This window comes from Macrobrachium rosenbergii, chromosome 43, assembly GCF_040412425.1.
Source record: "Macrobrachium rosenbergii isolate ZJJX-2024 chromosome 43, ASM4041242v1, whole genome shotgun sequence".
Classification (NCBI taxonomy): Eukaryota; Metazoa; Arthropoda; class Malacostraca; order Decapoda; family Palaemonidae; genus Macrobrachium; species Macrobrachium rosenbergii.
Window position 1 is genome coordinate 17,748,814 of NC_089783.1, and position 27,968 is coordinate 17,776,781.

Here is a 27,968-nt window from a genome sequence, read left to right on the forward strand (position 1 = left end):
GGACGGCAATTAGGGGTAAATAATCCTCTGAAGTCTCTTAATTGGTGTCGTAAATTTCTCGTTGATATAATTAGGTTCCTGGAACTTTTATGGGGCTAATTATTGTGGACTAATCTTTCCCGAATCGTTACCAAATAAAGGAAAATTTTAAATTATATCAGCCATTCAAACCGTTGCACTATGGTCCTTTTCGCTATCATATACTGAAATTATAAAATGAATTCCACTTAATATAATAATGCTGTTTGTCATGAGTGTAAATACCCTGTACCATGTAAAGATATTTATTATTTTTATAGGTTCGTTAATTACTTTATATCATCAGATTATTTGTTTATTTTTCCCTTACAAAGTAATATAAAACAGATCTAAATACTTAGTCAAATAGTAATTTTTTTCAATAGTGCAACCTAATTTTGTTTAAAAAAAAAAAAAAAGGAAACAAAAATACTGTACGTCATAAATCAGTTTAGTTATAAAGATATTGCGAAATCGGTCTCTACCTTAAAAATATTTATTGCACAAGGATAATAATGAAACCTCAATTTGCCTTTCCTGTCAGAAATCGCTTTGATTTACTTCGCAGTTGTATGCCTGACTCCAACTCTACGTTCACCCCCCGGTCTCTTTATACAAAATAAATAAGGAGTGAATATCAAAGGACATTGCACCTTACTCTCTCTCTCTCTCTCTCTCTCTCTCTCTCTCTCTCTCTCTCTCTCTCTCTCTCTCTCTCTCTCTCTCTCTCTCCAAAGTATTACCCACACATACATATACAAGGAAGCTATAATGAGACTGAAGTCTGTCCTTTGTCAGGCTAAAGTTCGGGAAGCACATCATGAAGGTATTGATATCTATTTTGCAACATTGAGTATCTGCTTGTTCGGTAATCTTCGTCGAAATATGATATACGATGAGGAGATAAGTAATTCTTTACTGGAGCACGGAGCTCCGGTGTAAAAAGAACTCTACAGGACTGATAATGATTTTTTCTTGTTTTATGAATATGTCTCATGAAGATCTCATCTGCTAGATTCGGATTTCTTTATCCTAGGGTAAATGAATGGGAGATACTTATTGATGCAGAAGATATGAAATCGGAATACACTATACTCAGCTTTTGCAGGACTTGCATTATGTACCGTTTCTGTATTTTTTGACATTGTTCATGTGAGGAGAGTCTTCCATTAAGAAATAATTAGAATATGCAATAAATATCGTTACAGACAAACAGCTACTTTGAGTATAATAATTTATACTTTTCGTGACTGAAATCATTTTATCTATTTTATCATAAACCGATTCTTCATAAATAAATTTATAGGACAAGTAACAATACATCAGCAAGTCCTAAATGATTCCTCTTATATCGTAGTTCCATGCTCCTCAAAATTAATATTATCCCACCATCTTATAACAAACACCTGTGTTTAGGTGATTGAGGCCATTTATAATTAGATATACATGAATAGATAAAAATTAATTGTCGTTTTGTTCTTTGATATTTTTCATTCTCACAGGGATTCGGATAAACAAAAAAAAAATCACTTAATATGTTACAATAATTCCTTTTAATCAAAATACCGAAAAGGACGCGATAACAGGGAACAAATGACTCACCTACTTGATTTTAATGATGCATCATAGCTAACGTAAAATGTTGAATTTTAATGGAGTAAAAGGAAATAATATTGTGTAAATTGGTTAAATGATTCCTAAAAGTCTGTTAACAGAATTTCCTAAGTTTCTAACTGCCGCATTAAAAATGTTAGTTTGCTAGAAATATAATTTGACATTATTATATGTTAGGAAATCTAATTAGATTATATTGATGGCCAGGAAAGGTGAACAATAAGCAAAGATTATGTATATTTCGAAAGGCCTCGCAGCACTCTTAGTGTTTCCCCTTCCTTCATGGGTTTTATCTTTATATATATATATATATATATATATATATATATATATATATATATATATATATATATATATATGTGTATATATATATATATATATATATATATATATATATGTATATATATTTATATATATATATATATATATATATATATATATATATATACATATATATATATATATATATATATATATATATATATATATATATATATATATATATATATACGTTTTTATATACACTATAGATATATGTATATATTATGTATATATATATATATATATATATATATATATATATATATATATATATATATATATATATATATATATATATATATACATATACATATACATACATATATATATAAGTGAATTTTTCTATATTTGTTTGAATTCTTTAGAAATACGAACCGCTTGACAGACCCAAATAAAATTTTGCACACGGCCTATATGTCACCCCAGATTGGCTTATAACTCAAAAAAATCAAACCCCTACCCCTTGACAGACATACAAACACAGACAAAACAAATGAAATTCTCGTTTTTATGTCATCTTTTCCTTTAGTGCCGTATAAGTTAATTGTCATTTTTCATCTGACGATCCACCTCTTATTCTAGGCGCCGTCAGACGTATGGTTAACCTACAACAATAAATCCAAATCCCCTATAGCATCAATTCTTTATCACAATTTAAGTGAATTTTGATCATAATAAATGATAATTATTAATATAAATTGTTTCTTACTTGGGTAAAATCAACATTGAAAACCTACAGGAGGAACACGACGGAGTTCCAGCTTCCCTTCCACTGTTATGTGAAAGGAATTGATACGTATCACTCATTAAACTCCTCCCACTGCAAACCCTATAATCAGTTTTGTACACCCACAAAATTAAACAGGTGTGTTTGACTGTATTAGAATGATTTAAATTCAGTCATAAAACAATGTAATTCCAAATATAACTTCTACCATCACGCCAGTCAGACGTTACAATTCTCTTCACGGAAAAAGTAGAAACAGACCATATGTTTCTGTGGCAGGATTACCCCCATAAAAAAACTACTCACGTCGAAATTACCACATGTTTTCGGTGTTCATCTTAAGCTAGACATATTTTAATCATACCCTGTTAATAAAATACAAATTCTTAAGTACCCCGTGGTTTTACCATCGTCATATCTAAGTACTTAATCCACAAAAAAAAAATCGCAGTTATGGGCACAACTTTGGAGATAAGGAACTAATCCATCACCATCCGCGCATGCATATTAGTAAACAAAATGCTTCTGTGACACATCTACCAGCCTCATTAAAGCGTTACTCGTAACGAAATTACCAAATTTTTTGCAGTGTTCATCTTAAGCCAAACGTAATATCTTAATTATACATTGAAAATAAAATACAAGTTGTTAGTATTTTACCATTATTATATTTAGAACGAATTTCCTTCAGTTTGTTGTGCGTTGAAAGGGAGACAGTTCTTCTCCCCTCCCACACACACATTTGTTCAGTGATGTCCTTTATTCTTTTCTAATAGAGGAACATAACTTCCTCTCCCCCTCTATCTTCCCCTCACCCTCCCCTCCCCCTCCTCTTTCCGGTTCCCCTCCCTTCTTTATCCATCCCTTCCTCCTCCCTTCCCTCTCCCCCTTCCCTCCCCTCCCATTCACCCTCCCATCCCCTTTCCCTCCCCCTCCACTCCCATCCCCTCCATCTTCCCCTTCCATTTCCCCTACCTTTCCCCAATCCCCTCTCCTCCCCTATCTATTTTCTTATTTCCCCTTTCCCCTCCTTCTTCCCTCTTTCCTTCCCCTCCCCCTCCCCATTCCTTCTTCCCTCCCACTACGCAGACTGTTGTTTGGAGTTTTAACGATCCTCCCTGTAGGCTGTTATTCAGAGTTTTCCGGGTAGTGCCAGGTTGGTCAGCAAGTATATATATATATAAATATAAATTATATATATATATATATATATATATATATATATATATATATATATATAAATATATATATATATATATATATATATATATATATATATATATATATATATATATATATATATATATAAATATATATATATATATATATATATATATATATATATATATATATATATATATATATATATATATATATATATATATATATATATATATATATATATATATATATATATATATATATATATATATATATATATATATATATATATATATATATATATACATATATGACTATTTATCACATCACCGTGATTCAGTGAATTGGATATTAAAGGACGTTTGTAGCTTTCTGATTGTATATGAATCACGGTGATGTGATAAATAGTCATAATATGGCTACGTGCGACAAACGCACTACACGGTCAACATGGCAGAGGTGGGTGGATATCGTCTCAAACGCAAAACACCTGAGTTCGACGGGTGAGTTGATGGGAGATGTTATTCACTTATACCTCTCTTGTGGCCGATTTCGTTAGTGCGTCACTGTAGTCCTGATTCCTCGTCCGTCGCTGGTTCGACCCCACGGGACGGTGGACTTATTATCAACTAAAAATTCCCTTCGGTAACATATATGAAAATATATTATTTCCGAGGTATAGTGAATTGGATATTAAAGGACGTTTGTAGCTTTCTGATTATATACATATATATATATATATATATATATATATATATATATATATATATATATATATATATATATATATATATATATATATATACTGTATATAGGACATTATTTAAACTAGATGGTATCTAACGGAGATATTTTGTTCAGGAAACGTTACGAGCTTTCTAGCACTGAAAATCGCTGAAGGATTATGCCGTTCAAGTTGGGTTGAGTAATATTTCTGAAATCAAAGATTAAATTGAATAAATGAATTTTGCTTCGTTCCTAATATTTTATATTTCTTTATTGTGTTTAAATTTACATTGATTATTTTATATTTCACCATGTTGCTACCTTTTTCTTCCAAAATGGCTTATCAACCACAATAAAAAATCTATTAGCATGCGTATCATGTTCCTTAACACTTTCCTGTCGTATACAACTTTTAATATAGCTGTATTACAAGTGGCAAAAAAAAAAACTATTTTTAATTTTATTCGCTATACTGAAACAACACATTCTCAGGACTGCAACTCAACGTCAAAATTATTTTTACCAGTGTAAGCTTGGATAAGAGAAAAGTCTCTTACTAACTGAGATTAATTTTTTTCTACCAGATCAACATATGTAAAAGCTATTTTTACTTACCATTTTATTTTCACTTTTTACACTTACCTATCCGATTCGCCCATTCTTTTGCAAAATTGTTATTTCAGCAGTATGACCGATGTGACTAATTCACAATGATAAAGCACCCTGCGCTTAATACTCTGCCCTTTCCTCATCTATAAACTCCTCGCTGTAATTTTGCATCATTGTCATGAATCACTCCTTTTATGACAGATAATCATTTATCATCATTTACAATTTTAAGATACGGATTGCACCGAGAAAGTCATTGTACCAAACAGGAAACCATGACACATGTACTTGCGTAAGATTCGGCAATGTGATCTTGGTTTGGCAACGTTGTTTTGTTGTTTCTGTTGAATTTGAAATAGCAGCTTAATCTCTTGCATTCCATCACGTTTTCCTTTTTATTCATTAGTAATAATCTACTCATTTCTTCAAGACATAGATGCCCTGGAAGTTTTAATCCTTATCTCATTTTTATAATTTACCTTTGAAACTGAAGATACATACATACACACATACACACATACACACACACACACACACACACACACACATATATATATATATATATATATATATATATATATATATATATATATATATATATATATATATATATATATATATATATATATATATATATATATAGTATATATACACACACACACACACACACACACACACACACACATATATATATATATATATATATATATATATATATATATATATATATATATACATACACACACACACACACACACAAGACTACGCAGAGACGATCGTGTCTGAAATTTTTGACGTAATTAAAGAAAGTTGAACGAATGATGTGTTTTCACACAACATCATACATTCGGCTTTCTTTGATTACGTCAAAATTATTTCCAAAATAAAAAAAATAAAGGTCAACTTAGTACTTTCGCTAAATCGCTTCTTCCCACAGAAAGTGAGAGCATTCAAATACTTTCCGATGTTTTTACAATTAAAACTATGCATTCTCAGTATCAGTAATGATACAGGACTGTTACTATTCAAAACTGAATTTTGAAGATTAATATAGCTGAATGCTGAAGGAGAAAATTAAAATGCAAAACGATGCCAGGGAAGCGTGGAAAAAATTGAGGAGCTGTTTACAAGACTGACTTATAAAAAAGAAAGTAACACACGCAGAAATGGGTACCCTCTCTCTCTCTCTCTCTCTCTCTCTCTCTCTCTCTCTCTCTCTCTCTCTCTCTCTCAAATTCTGAAAGCAGCAATCCGATAATTTATCTTTGAACGGCAAAGTCATTTCGTTGACACCATTTTTCGAACACTTAGAATTATCGACTGGGCCAAAGAAAACAAATGTGTATTTTTAATTTTTTTACAGCAATATGCTGTGCACGAGTAATTTCCTTAGATCCATAGTCGTTTTCAGTAATTTTTATATTTATTGGCCGTGGAATGTGCATGACATAAAGCCAGTAAAAAAGCACAGAAGTTTCTTCGGCGCAATCGACTTTTCTGTACAGCCGCTACGGCGTATGATCCGGGCCACCGAAAATAGATCTATCTTTCTGTGGTCTCGGTATAAAGCTGTATGATCCGTTGCCCATGAAACTTTAACTGCGGGCCGGTGGTGGCCTATCCTATATCGTTGCCAGAAGCACGATTGTGGCTAACTGTAACCTTAAATAAAATAAAAACTACTAAGGCCAGAGGGCTGCAATTTGGTATGTTTAATGATCGGAGGGCAGATGATCAGCATACTATTTTGCAGCCCTCTAGCCTCAGTAGTTTTTAAGATCTGAGGGCGGACAGAAAAAAGTGTATACGGACAGACAAGGCAGGCACAACAGTTTCCTTTTACAAAAAACTAAAAAGGCAGAATTTACAATTAATATTTATATCTACTCAGTTATTTTCAAGGCCCCTGTAAGTCTTCCCATCACCTCTACCCATGCTAATGATTTTTAAAATTATTTTTGCTAATTTTCCATTATTTCTAAATCTTTTTTTATTAACTCTACTATTTTTTTCAGATTTTTCAAATTATATTTTGTTTATTTTTGCTATTATTGCTTCCCCCTCTAAGCTTGCCGGCTATCTCTGAAGTGCATGTGTTAAGCAAAGATAAACTCTTATTTCTGTCCGGGCAAAAGATTCACTTTTCTTCGACCACAATGATAGTTTCTCAATAAAGGAAGTTTACCCTTTTCGCTCGAAAAATCTCGACCGAAAATCTCCGATGCTGAGATAAGAAAGGCACCAAAGAACAAGACACACTAGAATGATATTGTGGGAAGTTTGCTGGCCTTTCCCAACATTCTCTTCTATTCCGTTTATTTTCGCTCTTTTCGAATATTTTCTCTCGTCTTGTTCTTATTTTAATTGAAGATCTAGTAAATTTCGTATATTGCTGATTGCGCTGGCAATGTGTTTTAACTTAATATTACCATGTTTTTATTTTTCTATACTTTATTTCAATTTTTTTACATTTTCTGAACTCTTACTTTTTTTCTGGAATTCTTACACCGAAACCTATGTAAACAATGAAGTTATAAAGAGACTGGCAATAAACATAAATTTTCACTAATCTATTATTTTTCTGATTATTATATATATTAAATACGTATTCGATTAATTTTTTTCACTTAAAATCACAAGCCCTATTGTTTAGAATGCCCTAAAGCCGATCGTCAGTTCTTGAGTGTAAGAGAAATTTTAATTGCACATTTTCAAATCTACATTTTAATTATTGTGAACATCATTCGGGACAGCAATTACTGACGTGAATATGAAACAGAAAATGAAAGCAAGTATGATCTAGAATGATTATGGCAATTCATTTGCTGGATGCATCGATCAGAATTATCAGTTCATTTCCATATCAAAAAGCATCTGATTTTTCGGACCGTGAATGGGAGACAACTTCTTGTCTTTATTCAGTTTTGTCAGGGATATAAAATGTGCGGGTAAAAAAAAAATTATATATATATATATATATATATATATATATATATATATATATATATATATATATATATATATATATATATATATATATATATATATATATATATATATATATATATAACAGTGACAGTGGGATGAAGTGAAATACTCTATGGCAAATAGATGAAGCAACAACATTAATTTTTAAAGGGTAGCAACGAAAAGAGTAACAAGTGAAAGGCAAATAATACTCAAGCATTTGAAGTAATATGAAAAGAACGGTGGTATTTGTTGAGTCTTTAAATTTGTATTCATGGTGATGTAGAGAATATATATTTGCACATAAAACATGCAATTCTACTCTATTTGTCATATGATAGTAATCAAGCGTATTTATTTCATACTATTGAGCTAGATGTAGTGACTGATATTTCTCCTTAACTTTTAAATGTTAAATTATATGTGGCTTAAATTGAAAGGATTCATTAATAAGCTAGGGTTTAATGAGAACAAAGATCATTTTCTTACAGATTCACGTTTAGGAAGAATAAAAAGTTGCATATAATTTTTTTTTATTACAATTATGATCCAAAAGCCAAGACCAGGCTCGGATCAGGAATACCATATTAGGACGCCAAAGAATCAACTAATCAAAGGAGGGTAACTTGTAGTTGTCAGGGATTTCTGGCCTTAAGCGAGAAAAATTTTGCACTCCAGATATTGGATGTCACGATACAACAATTACGCCTTCATATTATGACTCCATGTAACGTCAAACATAACTGACTGAGAGAAACTTATTAATCAGAAATTCACCGAGAAATGAAGTGGGACAAAGAGGGAAGACACTGGCTGTTCGACTGAAGCAACATAAATACAGTGTAAGAAGAGATAATATATCAAATGCGTTGTTTGCACATATGAATAACAGTAATCATGTCGTTAACTCGACAGAATCGAAGGAAATTACATTTTGTAAAGATGTAGTGAAAAGAAATCTAATAGAATCTTGTATAATTAAAAAAAGTCTGTGACAATTTACTAAATATCAACCTAGGTTTATATAAAGCTGATGAAATTTTAACGTAGGGTACTTTAAAACGAGTAGGATATCAGAAATTACCATTGTTTACAATTGTTAGCATTGTTTGTCTTGCCACGAAGTCTTATTGTGACTCTGTGTTTGTTCCCTTGACACTTTTACCTGAACCCCGATGAGGTGTAGAAATACATGAAAGCGCTCCGTTCAAGTAATTTATTTTCATCCATCTCCTGGCTGAATTGCTGCAATATATATGAATATATATTACATTCTCTATCTCACACATAATATGATATCACACTGTTCAAATAACACACACACCCACATACACGCACTCATACTGTATATGCACACACACACCCAAAAACACATACATACACCCACCCACACACACACACACACACACACACACACATTTAAACAGTGTGATATGATATGTGTGAGATAGAGAATGTAATTTCTTTGTGACAACAGACCTGTTGCAATTTATTGCTTTACGTTTGCAGAGGTTTACTGCCTGTTAACACATGAGCTCCATACTGTTTTTGTTCGTGGATTCATAGTCCTTAGTATCAAAATCCCGGAGGCTGTTAAGTTAACGGATGTTTACGACACTTACATCGAACGCAGTGGTTTTATGTGTTTCTTTCGGTTTGCCTGTCGTTAATTTTTCGGTTTTTCATAATGTGTGGTGTATGAAAATTAATGTCTCTCTAGAGCTATTCTTTTTAGTGGAGACTCTCATGTTGAAGAAGATAGAATAGAACAACCTCATATATATATATATATATATATATATATATATATATATATATATATATATATATATATATATATATATATATATATATATATTGAGGTTTTTCTATTCTACCTTATGCAACATGCGAGTCTCCACTAAAAAGAATAGCTCTTGAGAGACATTAATTTTCATACACCCATACGGAAGACATCAAACCAAAATACAGGTGATACACCATGCACTTCATCTTGCTAACACCCTTGCACTTCCTGAAGTAAAATATTCTGTAGTTTGATAAGCTTTTGTGTTCCTTGAAAATGATACATATATTATTTTGACCTATCGTCTTTTGTGTTGTTTTATCTTTTGTTGAAGGGTACATATGCTGGTGACGTTTTAAATTTCTTTCCCAGCTCAGTCTTCCAAATCCACTTATTTTAATAGGGCCGGGTGTGTTTTCTTTATTCAGTAGACTAGCATTTTTATAGGTGTGATGTATTCATTAAAGTGAAAAATTTGAAGAGTTGTGAATGAATTTGACAAAATTTTTATTTTGTTGTTAAGGCGAAGCTAATCGATTTCTGTAAAAACCTCAGTGTTACTTCGTCCGTGATTAATAGATATAATCCTTAATTCACAGAACATAACAACTTATGAGTAAGGGACAAGTGGTAAAACTTTTGATAAAAACGATAATAAATCTAATATACTCACAATAAAGGGACCCAACCAAAAACTTTGAGAAACAGAAATTAAATTATTAATTTTCGTAAGGAAATATTCCCTCCCCTCTTTCAGATACAGACGATCTAAAGAACCGACGTGAATACAGGAAGAAAAATTGCAAGCAAAAAATAATGATAAAAATAACTGAAAGTAAACAATACAAAAAGGGTAAATGAAGTTTAAAACTCGTTATTCGTTAACATATTTTTGCAGTAGTACCCGATGACCTTGATTTTGATTATATTTTAATCAATCTTAATATTCTGAATCAATCCACAAAATTTAAAGTTGAAATCTATAACAAAGAAGGTTTTCTCTTCTTAGACGTCTTAGTAGTTCGTTCAACAGTCAACAACCCTAACTATAAAGTACATGGAAAACCTTCACATTCCGATTCTGACGTTATTGCACTTTCAAACAATACTGCTGGTGTAAAACTAGGCTGTCTTTTCAAACATATTTCTATGTACATATAAAGTTTGTGATTTGGAATATTTAGATGAAGAAATATTAATTCTAAAAAATAGGGCAATGGCATTCAGCTCACTAATAAAGGGTCTAACTAAAGCAAGAATATCCTTTTAAACAGTAATAACCACAATTCGTTTTTACAAGAGAATAAACCATTTTGAGTTCTATCTGAAACCGCGGAAGCAAAGAACTTCCTCACAAGGTATCTGAGTAACTGTAGCTCTAGGGGAGTTTATAGAAATATAAACACGGTAAAAAAAAATGTTTATAAGAGCCCCAAGATCTCTGATGTCTAAAACATGTATTGACCGTGAACTATGCAAAAGCTGCGACAAATCCTATAAAGAAGACCCTGATGGATTAGAGAGAAGAAAAACAAAATATATGAATTCTGTCAGGAGAGGTTATGTAAACAACGTACCGTTTCAACATACGCAAATAGAGAATCACGTCAGCAATTTCAGTGGAATTAAAGAGATAGCTGCCGTTACGCATACTCTTCTTCTTCGTTTTAACGTGATTTTTCCCATTTTTATATGGGGTAAGCACGATGCCTTCTTTTTGACGGACTTTGATTTGGCGTTGGGGTAGGCCTACGGATACTGACAAAAGAAAAATTATACTTTCAAATTTCAACACATGTAATATTCAGCAAAGTAACTGTAATGTGAATAGGCCTACGAGAGTATTACTAAAATCTCATTAAAGATACATACAAAGATTGTTTACAAAAACAAACAAACCCAGAATATAACAGTTCGTATATTTTTATGTCTACGTTTAATACGTTTCATTTTTAATAGTTCGCTAGTTGAGACGCTCGTATATACAGTATATGTACAATTTTTTAAAACACGAAATGACTTTTCAGTAATTATTTGATAACGAATAACATGTTTTACGCGTCATTTACCGTCTATGGGTTGATCACTTCAAACTACCTTTTATTGATTTCTTTTTATTGCAACGTTTCCTGTATTTACATTGCTCTTAAGACCACTTATATCTGAAAGAGGGAGGAGAACGTTCCCTTTCCAAAGCTAATAAAATCATTTTTGTTACTTGAAGTTTTTATGGAGTTCATATATATATATATATATATATATATATATATATATATATATATATATATATATATATATATATATATATATATATATATGTGTGTGTGTGTGTGTGTGTGTGTACACATATATACTATGTATATATATATATATATATATATATATATATATATATATATATATATATATATATATAATTTTCATCACATCACCGTGACATTTTATATACGGACATTAAGCTACATCTGTCGTTTAATTTCCAGTTAGCACTACCTCTGGAATATCACCGGAGGGGAATTATAAGTGATTACTGATTTGGTACCTAAGTGACTCGAACAGCCAACAGTACTCGTCAATGACTTCCAGTCGACGTTCTAGAACGTCGCCTGGAAGTCGTTGATGGGTACTGTCTGATGTTCTAGTAATTTAAGCACCAAATCGTTTATCGCTTATAATTCTCCTTCAGTGATATTCATGAAGTAGCACGAACTGGATATGAAACATCATTTGTAGCTTAATGTTTGTATATAAGATGTCTCTCTATGGTGAAAATTCACACACACACATATTTATACATATAAATAAATATATATATACACACACACACACATATATATTTATATATATATATATATATATATATATATATATATATATATATATATATATATATATATATATATATATATATATATATATATATATATATATATATATATATATATATATATATATATATATATATATATATATATATATACACACATATTATGTTATGCCGTTTAGTTTTTCTTTGTATTGCGTTGCACCACATATGAACGACCGTGTCTGTAGACTTCACTTGATAGTAACGCAGGGGACTCGGTAAGTTAGGTTGAAATTGTCTATTAATATTTTTCTAGTTTTCAGGAGGGGGTAAGTATTCACCGGGCACGGTTTTTCATAAGTTTTATTCTAACTCTACTATTTCACACGGCCAGCCACCCTGGACTTAGAAATTTCTTGATGTTAAGAGAGGAGCGAGTGACACAATCCTACCCAATTTGGTTTTCAAGTAACTCTGCTAAAAATTGATCAGAATGAACTCTGGACCTATGTTGAATAAAACTCCGCCTCCTTGAGGACGTCTACTTTACTCTTAATGGTTCAATCTTAACTCCCACTTTTGGCAAGGACAAATCAGGTCAATTTTGCTGACCTTTTCACTTCTTAGTCTATCCTCTAACTCCTCCTTCCTTTCCCACATCTTGGAGGTTTGTTATGGTTAGTCTTCAATTTACTTGGTCCCATGACTCATCATTTTAAACTATCAACATCGTGTCTCTCTCTCTCTCTCTCTTTCATAATCCCTATCAGTGAATCTCATACTTATTCACTGCATAACATCACTCGGTCACCTACCTGCATTGACTACAATGCAAGTAGATAGATAACACAACTCAACTTGACTATAGTCAATTACTTCAATTTCAATAATTTCTAATAGTCAATTACTTCAATTTCAATAATTTCTATCAACAAGCAATAAATGCAAGAAATATTATAATGCATCATAGTGCTAACACAAACAATATAAGCATGAATTATATATCAAACACTCAAACTAAATGCAGAAAATTATGGCAAAGTAAATATATCAAATGCCTATTACTCTCTGGTTATCAATCATAAATTGTAAAAAATAAAAAAAATCAATCATCAAATGTTCAAGTGCAAGTCAATGGTAAACGCTATCACTCTCTAGGAAGGATTCTGTCCATCATGTCCTTGATTATGGTAAGCTTATTCAGTATCAATTTCCTGACAACTATAAAAGAAATGAAAGCAAACAGTACCAAAAGAATGACATTTATGAATGACATGATAGGAGAAATCTCGGTCTTATATGTATGAAAGAAAGTATGAACCTCTTCTAGCTTTGTGAATGTCTCTAATTCCAGTTCTGAAAGTTGAAATTCGTTAATAACTGCAAACTGATGTACACTTTTACTGAAATTCAAACTGTATGTCGTGAAGACTGTAGGTTTGTAATACAAATTATGTAAAATGACCAATTCACAAGCAGATGAAAACGAGTGTACATTAATGAAAACTACTTCTGTTTTGTTTGACTTACAGTCAATCTTAGCATTCAATCTGTTTGCTGAGAACACAAAAATTTCATCATCAATGATCTGAGCCTTGAAAGTTTCTGTAAACGGTATATATTTACAATGGTTCTTACCATTCTTGTTGTTTACAAGATCATCTAAGCAATGAAGAGCACTCAATGGTTCATAGAAATTCACAATGTTACAAACATATACACCATCATTAAGCATGACACATTCCCTGAATTTATGTTCAGGAATTTCAGTCACTAGGAACGAATCATGCTGCAAGGCAAAGTGTCGAACTGTTCCTTCTAGTACAATGGACTTATTATCTACTACCATTGGGAATGGATAGACTGACATCAATGAGTTGACGTCTGGATTGTTGAAAGGGATCACTAGTATAATTTGATTGGCTATCACTTTCACTGTGATCAGGCCATAATAGTCCACTATATTTTCTACTAGTGGCTTCAAGTGATTGTTCACAACACATTTCTGAATAATGGCTTCAATTTCACTAGGGGTTATCAGAAAAGGCGACAGCAGGTTTTTACCTGCCATCATGATTGCATTGAGTAATTCCTTGTATTCCAGAAGGAAATTACTTGTTTCTATGAGCAGTTGCTCCATCATTTCTGTTTGATGGATTTTAGCAATTTCTGATGAAACATTATGGAGGGCACTATTCACAAATTCTTTCAGCACTGTGATCATTTTCTGATTTTGATTGACATTTCCTATTACTTTATTATAGACAGTGCCCTGCTCAGAAGCCCAATTTTCAAGTTGTGCCACTCTTTCCTTTAGCCTTTCAACATTACCATCGGTCGCCACTCCAAAGAGATTGTGTAAAGCGACGCCTATAAAGGGTATAAGTGATCGCTTTACTACTTTCCTTGGCATAACACTATCGATGTCCCTCTGCAACTTGGAGAGCATGTCGTACAAATTTCTATCTTGGACACTTTGTAATCCTGCCTGTATCTGATTGCTCAGCTGGACTAACTGCTCTCTCTGATCGATAATGGAGTCCGTCTGGATCTTAACAATGGCTAGGTCCTGTATCATCTTAACCTTGCCATGCTCCTTGATGATGGCTCCCTTTCTTAGTTGTACGAGTGAGTTCACAATTTGACTCACTGCCAACCACCATACAATCCATTTGCTGAAATAATGTTATTAAGCAGTAAAAATCTTATCAACTACATTTGTTTACCATTGCACTTGCCATTACCTTCTTCTCAAATTATACCTTGGGGTCATTGAAGATTCTATTTTATTATCTATCTTATCTTTATTGGACAAATCCTTTAACTGGGTAGACGACCAAGGTTCTGAATGAACTACTTTAATGTGGTTCCAATGTACAATGGATTCTTTCAAAGGTAATTTCATGCATTAACTTGAATTTATTCATCTTCAAAACTTCTAAAACTCTATATGGACCTCGAAATTTTGGTGATACTTTAATATTAGGTCCTTCAAGAACATGATTGAGTACATAAACTTGTTGTCCTACCTTTAACGAGGGTATGGTGGATCTGTTATTGTAATACTTACTAGATTTTTATGTAACTCCTTTAATCTAGCCCTGGTGACTTTAACGGTCTCGTACGTACGTCTTGTCTTCCAAGCAATATAGTCCTCGTAGTTGTACGTACGTCTGGGTGGTGCGGCATCATCCAAAAGTGAATTTGGCATTCTCTTTTTGGTAGCCATACAATAGGAAATGAGGAGTTTCTCCTATTGATTCATTTACTGTGTTGTTTAGAGTAAATTGTATGTCTTCGAGAGTCAAGTCCCAGTCTTCAGTGCTAGGGGTTACCAATGTTTTCAGAACATCCTTTATCTTGCGATTTGTTCTTTCTACTGCTCCATTTGAGCTTGGCTTATATGCTGTTATTTGACATTTCTGTATTTCATAAAAGTCACACAATTTTGTTAGAATGTCACTAGTAAATTCAGCAGCATTGTCTGAGAGCAAAACTTGAGGACATGAATGTCTGGTTATAATTCTAGACTTAAAGGCTTCTGCCACCGTTGATGCTTCTCTGTTTCTAGTTGGAACAATTTCTACGTATCTGGTCAAATAGTCAATGAAAACTAAAATCTGTTTATTTCCTCTGATGGTGTTCGGGAATGGACTTAAGAAATCCATTGTGACTACTTGAAAAGGATTTAATTCTGAAGGATACATTTCCAGAGGAGCCTTGACGTTGACATTCCCCTTATGTATATTACATAGGGTACAATTCTGAACAAATCGAGTAGCATCTTCACTACATCGAGGCCAAAAATAGTTTCTAGTGATTGTTCTACATGTTTTCTTAATTCCAGGATGTCCTGATAACTTGTATGAATGGGTTAGTTCTAAAACGTCTTGTATTAGTGTATTAGAATGTACAAACGTGAACAAGCATTTGGTTCGTCTGAAGTCTTGTACAATAACCCATCTATCAATTGAAACTCTGAATTTTTCTCACCTTGCAAGAGGTTACCAATTACTTCCTTTATTCTAGAATCCTTTTGTTGTTCTTGACGAACTTTGTCTAAATCTAAGTCTGTGATTTGACAACTGAAGGCGAAATTACGAGTGGTAATTTGTTTCTCGTTCTCTTCTTGTGATCTAGATAAGGCGTCAGCTAATGTGTTATATCTACCAGGTATGTATCTAAATTCTGGGGCAAATTCTAATACGCTAACGAACCATCTATTGAACTTCATATTATTGGTAAAAGCCCTTTTCTTGAAAAGATCACAAATGGGTTTATGATCTGTAAGAACATTAATTTTATGTCCTAGCAAAATGTGTCTAAATTTCTGTAATCCCCAGACTAATGCCAAACATTCCCTTTCTGTTGTACTGTAATTTCTTTCAGCTGCATTCAAAACTCTACTGGCATAGTATACAGTCCTCATCCTTGTTTTATCCTTTTGCATCAAGACGGCACCCAGTCCTGTACTTGAAGCATCACAGGCTAAGTAGAATTCCTTCTCGAAGTCTGGATAAACTAGGATAGGATCTGTTATCAACATATCCTTTAGTGTTTTGAACGCTGCTTCCTGTTCATCTTTCCACTCATAGTTAGCATCTTTCCTAGTTAACTCAGTTAATGGTTTTGCTATGGTAGCAAATCCCTTTATGAAAGGTCGATAATACCCTACCATACCTAGGAATCTTCTTAGTGCCTTCAAATTTCTTGGGGCTGGATAGTCTACAATAGCCTTAATCTTTCCTTCTTGCATTTTCAAACCATGTTCACTGATAACATGTCCTAGATATTCTAGAGATTTCTTCAGAAACTGACATTTCTTAATTTTTACCTTTAAACCGGCCTTTCTGAGCCTATCTAATACTAATTCTATTGTCTTGAAATGACTCTCTACATCCTTACTAGCAATTATTACATCATCAAGATAAACCGATACGTCTTCAACATCTCCCAAGATTTGCAGCATTAAACGTACAAACGTTAAAGGAGCTGAAGTAAGACCAAACGGCATTACCTCAAATTGCAAATGTTCTTTATGAGTACTGAATGCCGTGAGATGCTTGGATTCTTCATCGAGAGGAACTTGCCAATATCCACTCAGTAAATCGAGGCTAGAAAAAACCTTGGCACCTCCTAATTGAGCTAGCATGTCACTAATGACTGGCATTGGCATTCGATCGGGGATGGTGTGGGAATTCAATTTACGGTAATCAATTACCATCCTCCATGTACCGTCTTTCTTTGGGACTAACAGTAAAGGTGAATTATAAGGTGACTTAGAAGGTATTACAACTCCATCTTCCTTCATCTCTTCAACCATCTCGTCTACAATGGGTCTTTGACTTATTGGAAGTTTGTAGTTAGGTATATAAAAAGGTCTAGCACCATCTTCTATGACTATTTTGTGCTGCAGGACATCTGTCCTTCCTAACTTATCTCCTGTTACTGCTACAACACTCCTATATTTCTCTAATATCTGTAGTAACCTGTCCCTACAATGAGGAAAATCTGTATTATTTACTTCCCTTCTAATTTAACTCTTGTGTCAGCTACAGAGACAAATGCTTTTTCACTTAGGGTTAGTAAAGGGTTAGTAATCACAATTCCCTTACAGAATTCTATGCCGGCATGCAATTCTAGTCTCTTGTCAGAATAATTATACACATAAGTCGTACAATTTCCACCATTAAGTCTTACTAGGGAATTGTCCATTTTCACAAAGTCTGGTAAGTCTTCATTAACTAATAACACATCTGTATCACCTAGGTTTTTATCTGTTACAATTCTAAGACAAACCTTTGTCAGACCTTGTGGATGCAGTATAACGCTATTGTTTAATTTGAGTTTTACAAGATTATCATCGGCAGTACTAACTAAGCAGATCTCTTCTGCATTCTGTGCATCGGCAGTGTAACAGACATCAGTATCATCTGAATTTTCATCTTGTAGTATCACAGAACCTATCTCTGTCATTTTTAGGTTGCCTAACAGCAACACCTCATTGAGATACTTCTCTTCCGTATCTTCTCTTATTATTAAGTGACTACAATCTATTAGCGTGTCAGGATCGTCAGGTTGGGAAAAAGAACTAAGTTCTTCGGAGGTATCTACTTGTCGTGCACTTGAGTTATCAGGTTCATACCTGCTATCTGAGAATTCCTCCTGAGTGGCTTCTAGGCTTTTAAAAGTAGTTTGTCTATCTTCTCCTATTTCTTCTATCATTGAATTTCTACTCACTGTCCTACCCGGGTTAGCATTAAATTCTATTTCTATCTGTTGGATGTCTACTTCTTCAGATGAGGCTGTCTCAGGTAAAGTGATCAAGTTTATCTGAAACTGTTCCTCTTCTTCAAGAGAGCAAACATTTCCTCTATCAATTTCCTTGATAGTTACTCTTCCATTGCTACAATCTAGTGTAATTCCACATCTTTTCATAGCCTGGAAGGAAAATAGAGCTTGAGCTGGAAAATATTTCTCTTCCAACACCACAAACTCTTCCCTATATTTCTTATTTAGAATTTCTATCTCTAAATTGACATTGCCTATAGCCCTTATTTGCTTTCCAGCGATCCCCTTTATGGTCCTATAGGATTCTCTCATTTGGGAAAGCTCACAACCTATATGTTTTATTAAAGTGCCTTTATCTATGATACTTACAGTACTGCCTGTATCCAACAATATGGAACTCAGTACACCTTCTAAGTGTACTTGTATGATAGGCAACTCTTCCTGACACGTATTAAAATTCTTTACAGAAAACACTATTTCATTACTTCGAGTAATGTCTGTTGGGGACACATCCTTATTCACTGTCACTATTTCTCTCTGTAAGGATGGACCTTTCTGCTGCACTCTCTGTGATTGTCACTGAGAATCCCCTTGATTTGGGTTACTGGGGAGGTATTTTGATTATTAGGCTGAGTACTTTGGTTATTTTGAGACCCTGAGAATTTCCCTGTTTGTTGTACCAACAGTTTTGGATCAAATGTCCTGTCTTATTGCAATTCGAACACCATTTGTTTCTTCTACAATTCTGGGTTGTATGGTTGTTATAACCACAATTTCCACAACTTTGTCTCTGCCTATTGAACTGTGGCCTATTATTCCTGAATTTTGGCCTTGACTAGCTCCCCTCTGTCCAGGAGTCCTGTTATTTCCACTGTTATTTCCATTAGTTCCAGTGGTATTCCCATTGTTACCTCTATTTGGCGGCCTACCTTGATTGTTTCTATTTGATTGATTAAATCTCCTATTGTTGTTCCCACCATTTCTATCAAACGCATTTCTATTTCCCTGATACCTAGACCTAGCTTGCCCTGATTGGTTTCTATTGGACTGATTGCTATTATTTCTTGGGTTTCCACTAGCTACGGTTCCCGTAAAATCTGCACTACTACTTGATGAATTCTGTTTTACTTTCCTTTCTATGTACATCAAGGTTTGTACAATTCCATCATTTGGCTTCCTATCACAGTACTTCTTTAAGGCTACTCTTTCTTCCTTACCCAAAGCATCGTAGATTGGTCCTAAGGACATATATCTAAGTACCTTGGATATACTAGCTAAATCTGTTTCATCATCATCAAATTCATCCTTCCTTCCAACAACAATTCCTACAGCTTTCATATCTGTCGTCACTCTGTCTATAGCTTCTTCTACTCTAGTGGCTAAAACTAAGTGATTACCCTCATATTTCTGATGATGGAAAGTTCCTATGTTATACCATGGATCTTTCTGTGCTTCTGGTTGCCAAAATTGTAAGCACTGTTTCTTGAATTCGTTAAACAGAGTAATATTCCTAAAAAGTACTGAATGCAGAACTGTATGTGCATCACCATGTTCCATACTAACATACAAGAGTGCTTCATCTATTTTCTTTCTCTCATCTGTGATACCAGCAGCTGAAATTCTGCTTTCTGTGTCTGCTATCCATCGATTTACACCATATTCTTCTAATCTCCTTTTATCTACATTACTTGGGTCTACCGTTCCACAAAATCTAGTGGCTTGGGTTATTACGGCGGTTTGCGCCATGTTGTTATTTCTAGGTACAATGGAAGTTATTGGGTTAGTGGTTACAACTGAAGGGTTAGGCGCACTCGGTAAACTAAGTGGGGGACCTTGACTACGAGAACGTCTGGGTCTAGAAAGTCGTTCAGGTACAGGTCTTAGGTTATATGGAGTCTGGTCTTCGCTTCTTGTCTGTTGCAGTCGGGAGATAACTTCGTCCAAAGTGTTATTCATATTAATTCATAAAATATTCAATGATTCCAAGAATGAAAAATTCAAAAAAAATTAATTTGAGAATCAGGTACTTACTTCAATTGCATGTTTGCTGAGTTGACTGTATCCCTCTATACAAAAAAATTCAAATTTTTCCTAACTCATTCCTTCATAGGACTCTCTCACAATCTGAAAAAGTCTGATATTAGTATTTATGTACACAATTGTTTGGGTTCCACTGCAAAATGCTGCGCCAAGTGTTTAACAATAAAATTTATTATGATAGAATTATTTAAACAGAACTGTCTCTATCACCAAGTGAACGAAAATTTCTATTTCGTAAAAAAAATTACTAAACATGAAAGAAAAAATTATTTCCTTCGTACAACAATAAGGAAAAATTCTTCAGAATATTATTCAAAAGAAAAATAATTTACTTAAATCATTTATGTAAAAAAAATTACTTGCGCACTGCAGGGAAAAATAATTATATAAAAATTCCACGCACACAAAAAAAATTTAATTATTCACAGAGAAAAAAAAAATTCTCTTGATAATTCCCCGATACTAGGAATGAATGTTTACTATTCAATTAGCTTCGTGTCGCCTTGCACTTGAAGATCGCGCTGATTGCACTTGAGCGCAATTTGTCGTTAGCATCCAGCGATAATTCGGCACAGCTCGGCCGACTTCCAGTCCGTACTTGCTGAATTTGGCGAAGAAAAAATTTGGAATCCCTTCCAAACTGTTGATTGAAGACGTTACTTCCTTTCTCCGGAGGCGGTTATCAACGCGTTGACTTCTAAACTTTATCGCCGTTCCGAATTCTTCACTCTCTTTCGTCGCCGTCTTCCGCTCTCATTCGTCGCCGTCGTCGTCACTGCTCTGCTACCGCTACTTTTCGCTAAGTCTCCCTATTAGCGACCAAACATTTTTGGAATTTCGTGTATTTAAGTCCGTACACGATAGAAAAGTTCACTGAACTGACGTAGATATAAGCGACTTTCATACGTCCGCCAACACAGTTTGTTTTGGTCTTCTCCGCTTCTGCGATCGGCGTAGTATAGGGCGAGTTGCTGATTCTTTCTTTCGTAAATTTCGTTTTCTTACAAAAATCACCGCTGTTCTATGCCGTGATTATTACTATGGTTCTTATTATGTTCATATATAATTATTAAACTGAATTTCTGGTTGATCTTATGCGAATGTTCGGAAGTTTCAAACTAGGCAGAGATTTACCGCTGTCAATTTTTCATTCCGATCGACGCAAAAAGATTCACTGCTTCTTGGAATATTTCGTTCTGCTTCGTTTCCCTTCTGCCACAGTGTTGATGTTGTATTGGTGTTTCTAGTGCTGAAGACCGTCTTGAGATTATTTGCGCTGTTAAATTGAGAGTTAGTTTTAGCGCCGTCACCGCTCACTCTCTGTAAATTTCTCTAGGGCCGTGAACTTTAATGTTTTTCAAATGTGCGCTGGGCGAAATCCCACGAAACTGCCACCAAATTATATTATGTTATGCCGTTTAGTTTTTCTTTGTATTGCGTTGCACCACATATGAACGACCGTGTCTGTAGACTTCACTTGATAGTAACGCAGGGGACTCGGTAAGTTAGGTTGAAATTGTCTATTAATATTTTCTAGTTTTCAGGAGGGGGTAAGTATTCACCGGGCACGGTTTTTCATAAGTTTTATTCTAACTCTACTATTTCACACGGCCAGCCACCCTGGACTTAGAAATTTCTTGATGTTAAGAGAGGAGCGAGTGACACAATCCTACCCAATTTGGTTTTCAAGTAACTCTGCTAAAAATTGATCAGAATGAACTCTGGACCTATGTTGAATAAAACTCCGCCTCCTTGAGGACGTCTACTTTACTCTTAATGGTTCAATCTTAACTCCCACTTTTTGCAAGGACAAATCAGGTCAATTTTGCTGACCTTTTCACTTCTTAGTCTATCCTCTAACTCCTCCTTCCTTTCCCACATCTTGGAGGTTTGTTATGGTTAGTCTTCAATTTACTTGGTCCCATGACTCATCATTTTAAACTATCAACATCGTGTCTCTCTCTCTCTCTCTCTTTCATAATCCCTATCAGTGAATCTCATACTTATTCACTGCATAACACACACACACATATATATATCTATCTATATATATATATATATATATATATATATATATATATATATATATATATATATATATATATATATATATATATATATATATATACACACATACACACACACATATATATATATATATATATATATATATATATATATATATATATATATATATATATATATATAAATGCATGTGCGGTGTACGTATATTAGTGTACATGTTCGTGACACACGGTCTCTTGCAATGTTTAACAGACCTTGCAAGTGGGGGTATGTGTATGTTAATTCAGCTCTCAGCGTACATTCACCTGTGAAGATCAGTCGGTGACTGACACATTGTTCGAAGAGCGCCCAGAGACAATAACACCTGCCCAAAGACGGAAGTTTCCATAGAACTTTTCGATCTGGTTCTAATCGGGTTTTTGGGTGTGTTATGGAAACGTAGATTAGTTTGTGCATTGTGAAAACACTTGGCGCAATGAAGTTTTGTGAAAGGCGATTTATTGGGAGGTGTGAAACCAATCCAAAAGCATGTGCTGGACACTCAGGTAATTGGAATTCCCATTTGCTAGAGAAAATGTTTCATTGTTGTTGAAGGAGCTGTTTGGAAAAGACAGTGAAATTCTAAGCTCCAATTACCTGTTGAAGGGGTGAGTTAAAATGTGCATTGACATTCAGTACCTTACCATGTATTTTATATTTTCTTTTATGTCTGTGTTTTTTTGATTGTTTGTACAGTTCCTTTTGTTTTGGGAGATATCCCACAGCATTTTATATGAGGTTTAATGTAATATGATTTTTTTTTTGATTGACAGATGTATCATGGATGAAAATGAGCACAGTTGTGCAAAAGCGTTACCAATGACTTAGGTGGCTGTTCAGACATTTGTCTTAATTTGGGCTTTGATTTACTGACCCTGTTATTAATATGGAAAACCTAGTGACGGCGTGGAGGAAAGGGAATTTGGTTTCTCTTTTGTTATCACTTATGTTTTATTGGTGTCGGAGGTGGTGGTTAAATAATATGCTTTGGCTTGTCTTTTGTTTAAATGGTCTCATGTTGGGTTTGCAACACAAAGTTTGTTTTTGTATGCCAGGTTTGATTTATACACGTCAGTTTAGATGTAGATTTTCTTAGAATTCATGAGAGAGAGAGAGAGAGAGAGAGAGAGAGAGAGAGAGAGAGAGAGAGAGAGAGAGAGAGAGAGAGAGATTCGACACTCAGCACGGGCATGGCGGAATGCAGGCCAGAGCTTCCAAGATTTGTTTATGCATCTTCTTCAAGGTGGGTAAAATATAAAACGCATTTTATAAGGCCTTAACACACACACACACACACACACACACACACACACACACACACACACACATATATATATATATATATATATATATATATATACATATATTTGTGTGTGCATGTGTATGCATACACTTACATACGTGTTTATACACAAGACATCAAGAAAATGACATAACTAGAAAAAAGCGAGAATAAAAACAATGATCACTAGAAATTAAGAAGTTTCTTCAATATCGGCCAAGTAGCAAATTAAAAGAAAAAAAATAAAGAATATTAAACATACAAAGGAGACTAAAAAGTAGCAGTAACAAAGAAATTGAATGTAACTCGATTGCTATGTGAAAAAAGCTCCCGCAATATCCGACTAGTTTTCTGTTCCTTGGATCTTTCCTTACCTAAACGTCAAACATTTTTGGGTGTGATTTTTCGAGCGAAAAAGGCAAACATCTTTTATTGAGAAACTACCATTGCAGTCCAAGAATGTCGAATCTGTTTACAGTGACGAAATGAAGAGTTTGTTTTTTCTTAGTCTCTGGGCGTCGGAGGAAACCAAACAACGTTGGAACGTAGCCGACCGAAGACATAATAAAAGAAACAAGTTGATAAAGGGCTGATGCAGTGATACCGAAAGGCAGTAAAGATATAGAAATTGCAATGGATATAACAGAACATTTGGCTTTTCCAAAAGGGGTTTTTATATGAGTTAGGTTCGTTGAAAAGAAGCAGTGTTAAATAAATATAAAAGATTATTGCTCTCCCTGTACGGCAATTTGGAAGACCTCGAGGGATGGAGAATTAGTGGTGGAGAAAATTTACTTTTTCTTGCGGTGCAGTCAATTTTTAATCAACTACCGTTTCAGTGTCTTGTGAAAATATGCAGTGATTCGATATGGATTAGTGGAGGAAATAGATAGAAAAATAAAGCAATGTAGTTTATGTTTGTTTTAGGGAAGTTTACATGATACTGAAATATTGAAAATCTACCGCAAAAGGAAAATGCTAGCTTCCTTCTTACACTTGCTTTAATAATATCCCGAGACAGATCAAACCACTGGTTATTAATGTTGTGTTGGGACTATTAGAAACATTAATAAGAAATTCACCGGAAAATGAAACAGGGTGTATTTATAAGATTCCGTGTAAACAACATAATAAAACGTACGTGGGACAAAGTGAGAAGACGTTGGCTGTTCGAATGAAACAACATATAGTGTAGTCACAGGTAGTATATCAAAGGCATTATTTGTACATATGAATAACAGTAATCATGGTATTAACTGGACAGAATCGAAGGCAATTATATTTTGTAAAGATCTAGTGAATGGAAATCAAACAGAATCTTATATCTTATATGGTTAAAAAAGTGACAATTTATTAAATATCAGCCTAGGTTTGTATGAAGTTGATGAAATGTTAACGAAGAGTACTTTAAAACATGTAGGGTATCAGGCATTACCATTGTTCGGCAGTTGTTAGAATTGTTTGTCTTGCCACGAAGTCTTCTTGTGACTGTATTTGTTTCCTTGACACCCTTCTCCTGCCTGAATGCATACATATATATATATATATATATATATATATATATATATATATATATATATATATATATATATATATATATATATATATATATATATATACACACACACACACACACACACACACACATATATATATATATATATATATATATATATATATATATATATATATATATATATATATATATGTGTGTGTGTGTGTGTGTGTATGTGTGTTAGGTATCGTTATTTGAACATTGTGATATGATAATTGTGAGTTAGGATTGCAATTTTTTGAGAAAAACATATGATTCATTACTGTTACGTAAGCGGATGTTTAAGGCTTTTACATCGAACACAGTGGATATGTGTTTCTTTTAGTTGGTTTGCCTCGTAATTTGTCGCTTTTTCACAATGTGTTCTTAATTTACTGTTCTCAGAACCGATTCCTAGCGTGGGTTAGTTTTATAAGAAAACCCCAGAAAAAGTTTAAAAAATCAGTCTTTCGGTGATAACTTTCATTATCAACGTAAAAAAAAACAAAATATACCTTTTGTCCTTATTTAAGTGACATATAGCATTCCAAACGAGAAAAATTCTTTTGTGAAAAATAGGTTATCATATAACTAATTATTATAACAGTATTCTATGCATTTATTGCGAAATGAAAAGAATTGAAGATTTTATTAGGAAACTTTATGGGACGTAAATAACCAACATATTGCGCAGACAATTGAATCAAGTTCCTTGCTTCGAACTGGCTCAACAACACTGCGTTACATCCGAATCGAAAATGTTCTGTTATTAGGGTGTTCCACGTCAAATAGCGTGATGTTATGGTAACGCTCCGGTCATAATGCCTTTATGCCTGAACATAAAAAAAAGAAAGAAATAACGTTCCTTGTTACAAATATCACCCTGCGTAGCTTCACTCCCCCAAAACACATCGTAAGTTCGTGTTCGAACGTAATTCCGAATAACATTAAAATCTTAGCTGTGTACACGGATAATCAGGTTTTTACCCTTCTAAAATAACATTTGTCGATGATAGATGTGACTGTATGTAAACATAAGGTAAATTCTTATGGGGTGGACGAGTCACTGAGAATTAGTTCACCATCCCCATCTCTATCAACAATGCAATTACACAAACTAGCTCTTCATTTAGTATCATTGTATTTAGCTGAATATAATTTTTAAAAATTCGTTTAAATAAATATATTTCAAATTATTTTTCAGTGAATGATTTCACGATTCCAATACTGTCTAATATCACGGTAATATGGCGTAAAAATTTAATTCCCGTGGGTCAATAAACACAAAATTATGATCAGCGTCCATTTACATGAACATTAAAAACTGTGGAATTAAATAAAATAAAAAATTCTAAGAATTATAAATCTAATATTTGACGTACATGCAATTGTGCATACTTCAGCGGTTGGAGGTATACTAATAACTATTGCATAAACTGATTCGAAACAACAACATCGACGCGTTTGTATGACATTTCTTTCTCCTTGAATAAAATATGTTTAATTCTAAAAATAGGTATAGCTAGAACAGTATGTTTTTTTTTTATATTCTAATTCATCATCTTTAATATAATGATATCTTGAAAGAGTTTTCCAAGAGGCATTCGAATAACGAAATAAAGTTCTTATCTTCAATTTCTTTAACAGATAGTAAAGCTAGGTAGGTCACATGTCAGACACCATGAAATGAATCTAAGACTTGTTTTTTTTTTTTTTTGCCCCATTCGTCTTGCACCCTCACTTTCTCTCCCAGATTTATTCACATAAATTTCCCAGCATTAAATGGCTAAAATAGTCTTACAATGTCTCCACTTCATATGTCTTCTCTTTTACTTATTTATATCTCCTTGCTTCACTGACCTTTGATCAGTTGCCATAAGAATGTTATTATCGTAAAAGACAATTATTTTCTTACACATGCACAGAGGGGGAAAGTGGAACAGGCAAACATAAACCGACATCCTAATACCCTCCATTTGGCTGATACCAACAAAAACAAGACTTCAACAAAAAGCGCACTTT

General features: G+C 33.6%; 1 protein-coding gene and 1 long non-coding RNA gene across 2 annotated transcripts in view; one reads left to right on the top strand and one right to left on the bottom strand.

Annotated features, from left to right (window-relative positions):
- Positions 1-27,968, top strand: part of LOC136828615 (uncharacterized) — a 382,648-nt gene that overhangs the window by 187,949 nt on the left and 166,731 nt on the right. The gene's annotated exons all lie outside the window — the stretch shown is intronic.
- On the bottom strand, positions 13,083-22,763 carry LOC136828613 (uncharacterized). The gene is made up of 3 exons (XM_067086652.1): positions 21,547-22,763; positions 21,058-21,150; positions 13,083-15,410 (listed from the first exon to the last, which is right to left on the bottom strand). The coding sequence occupies exons 2-3, from the start codon at positions 21,066-21,068 to the stop codon at positions 13,883-13,885; spliced, it is 1,539 nt and encodes a 512-aa protein (XP_066942753.1). The 5' UTR covers positions 21,069-21,150; positions 21,547-22,763; the 3' UTR covers positions 13,083-13,882.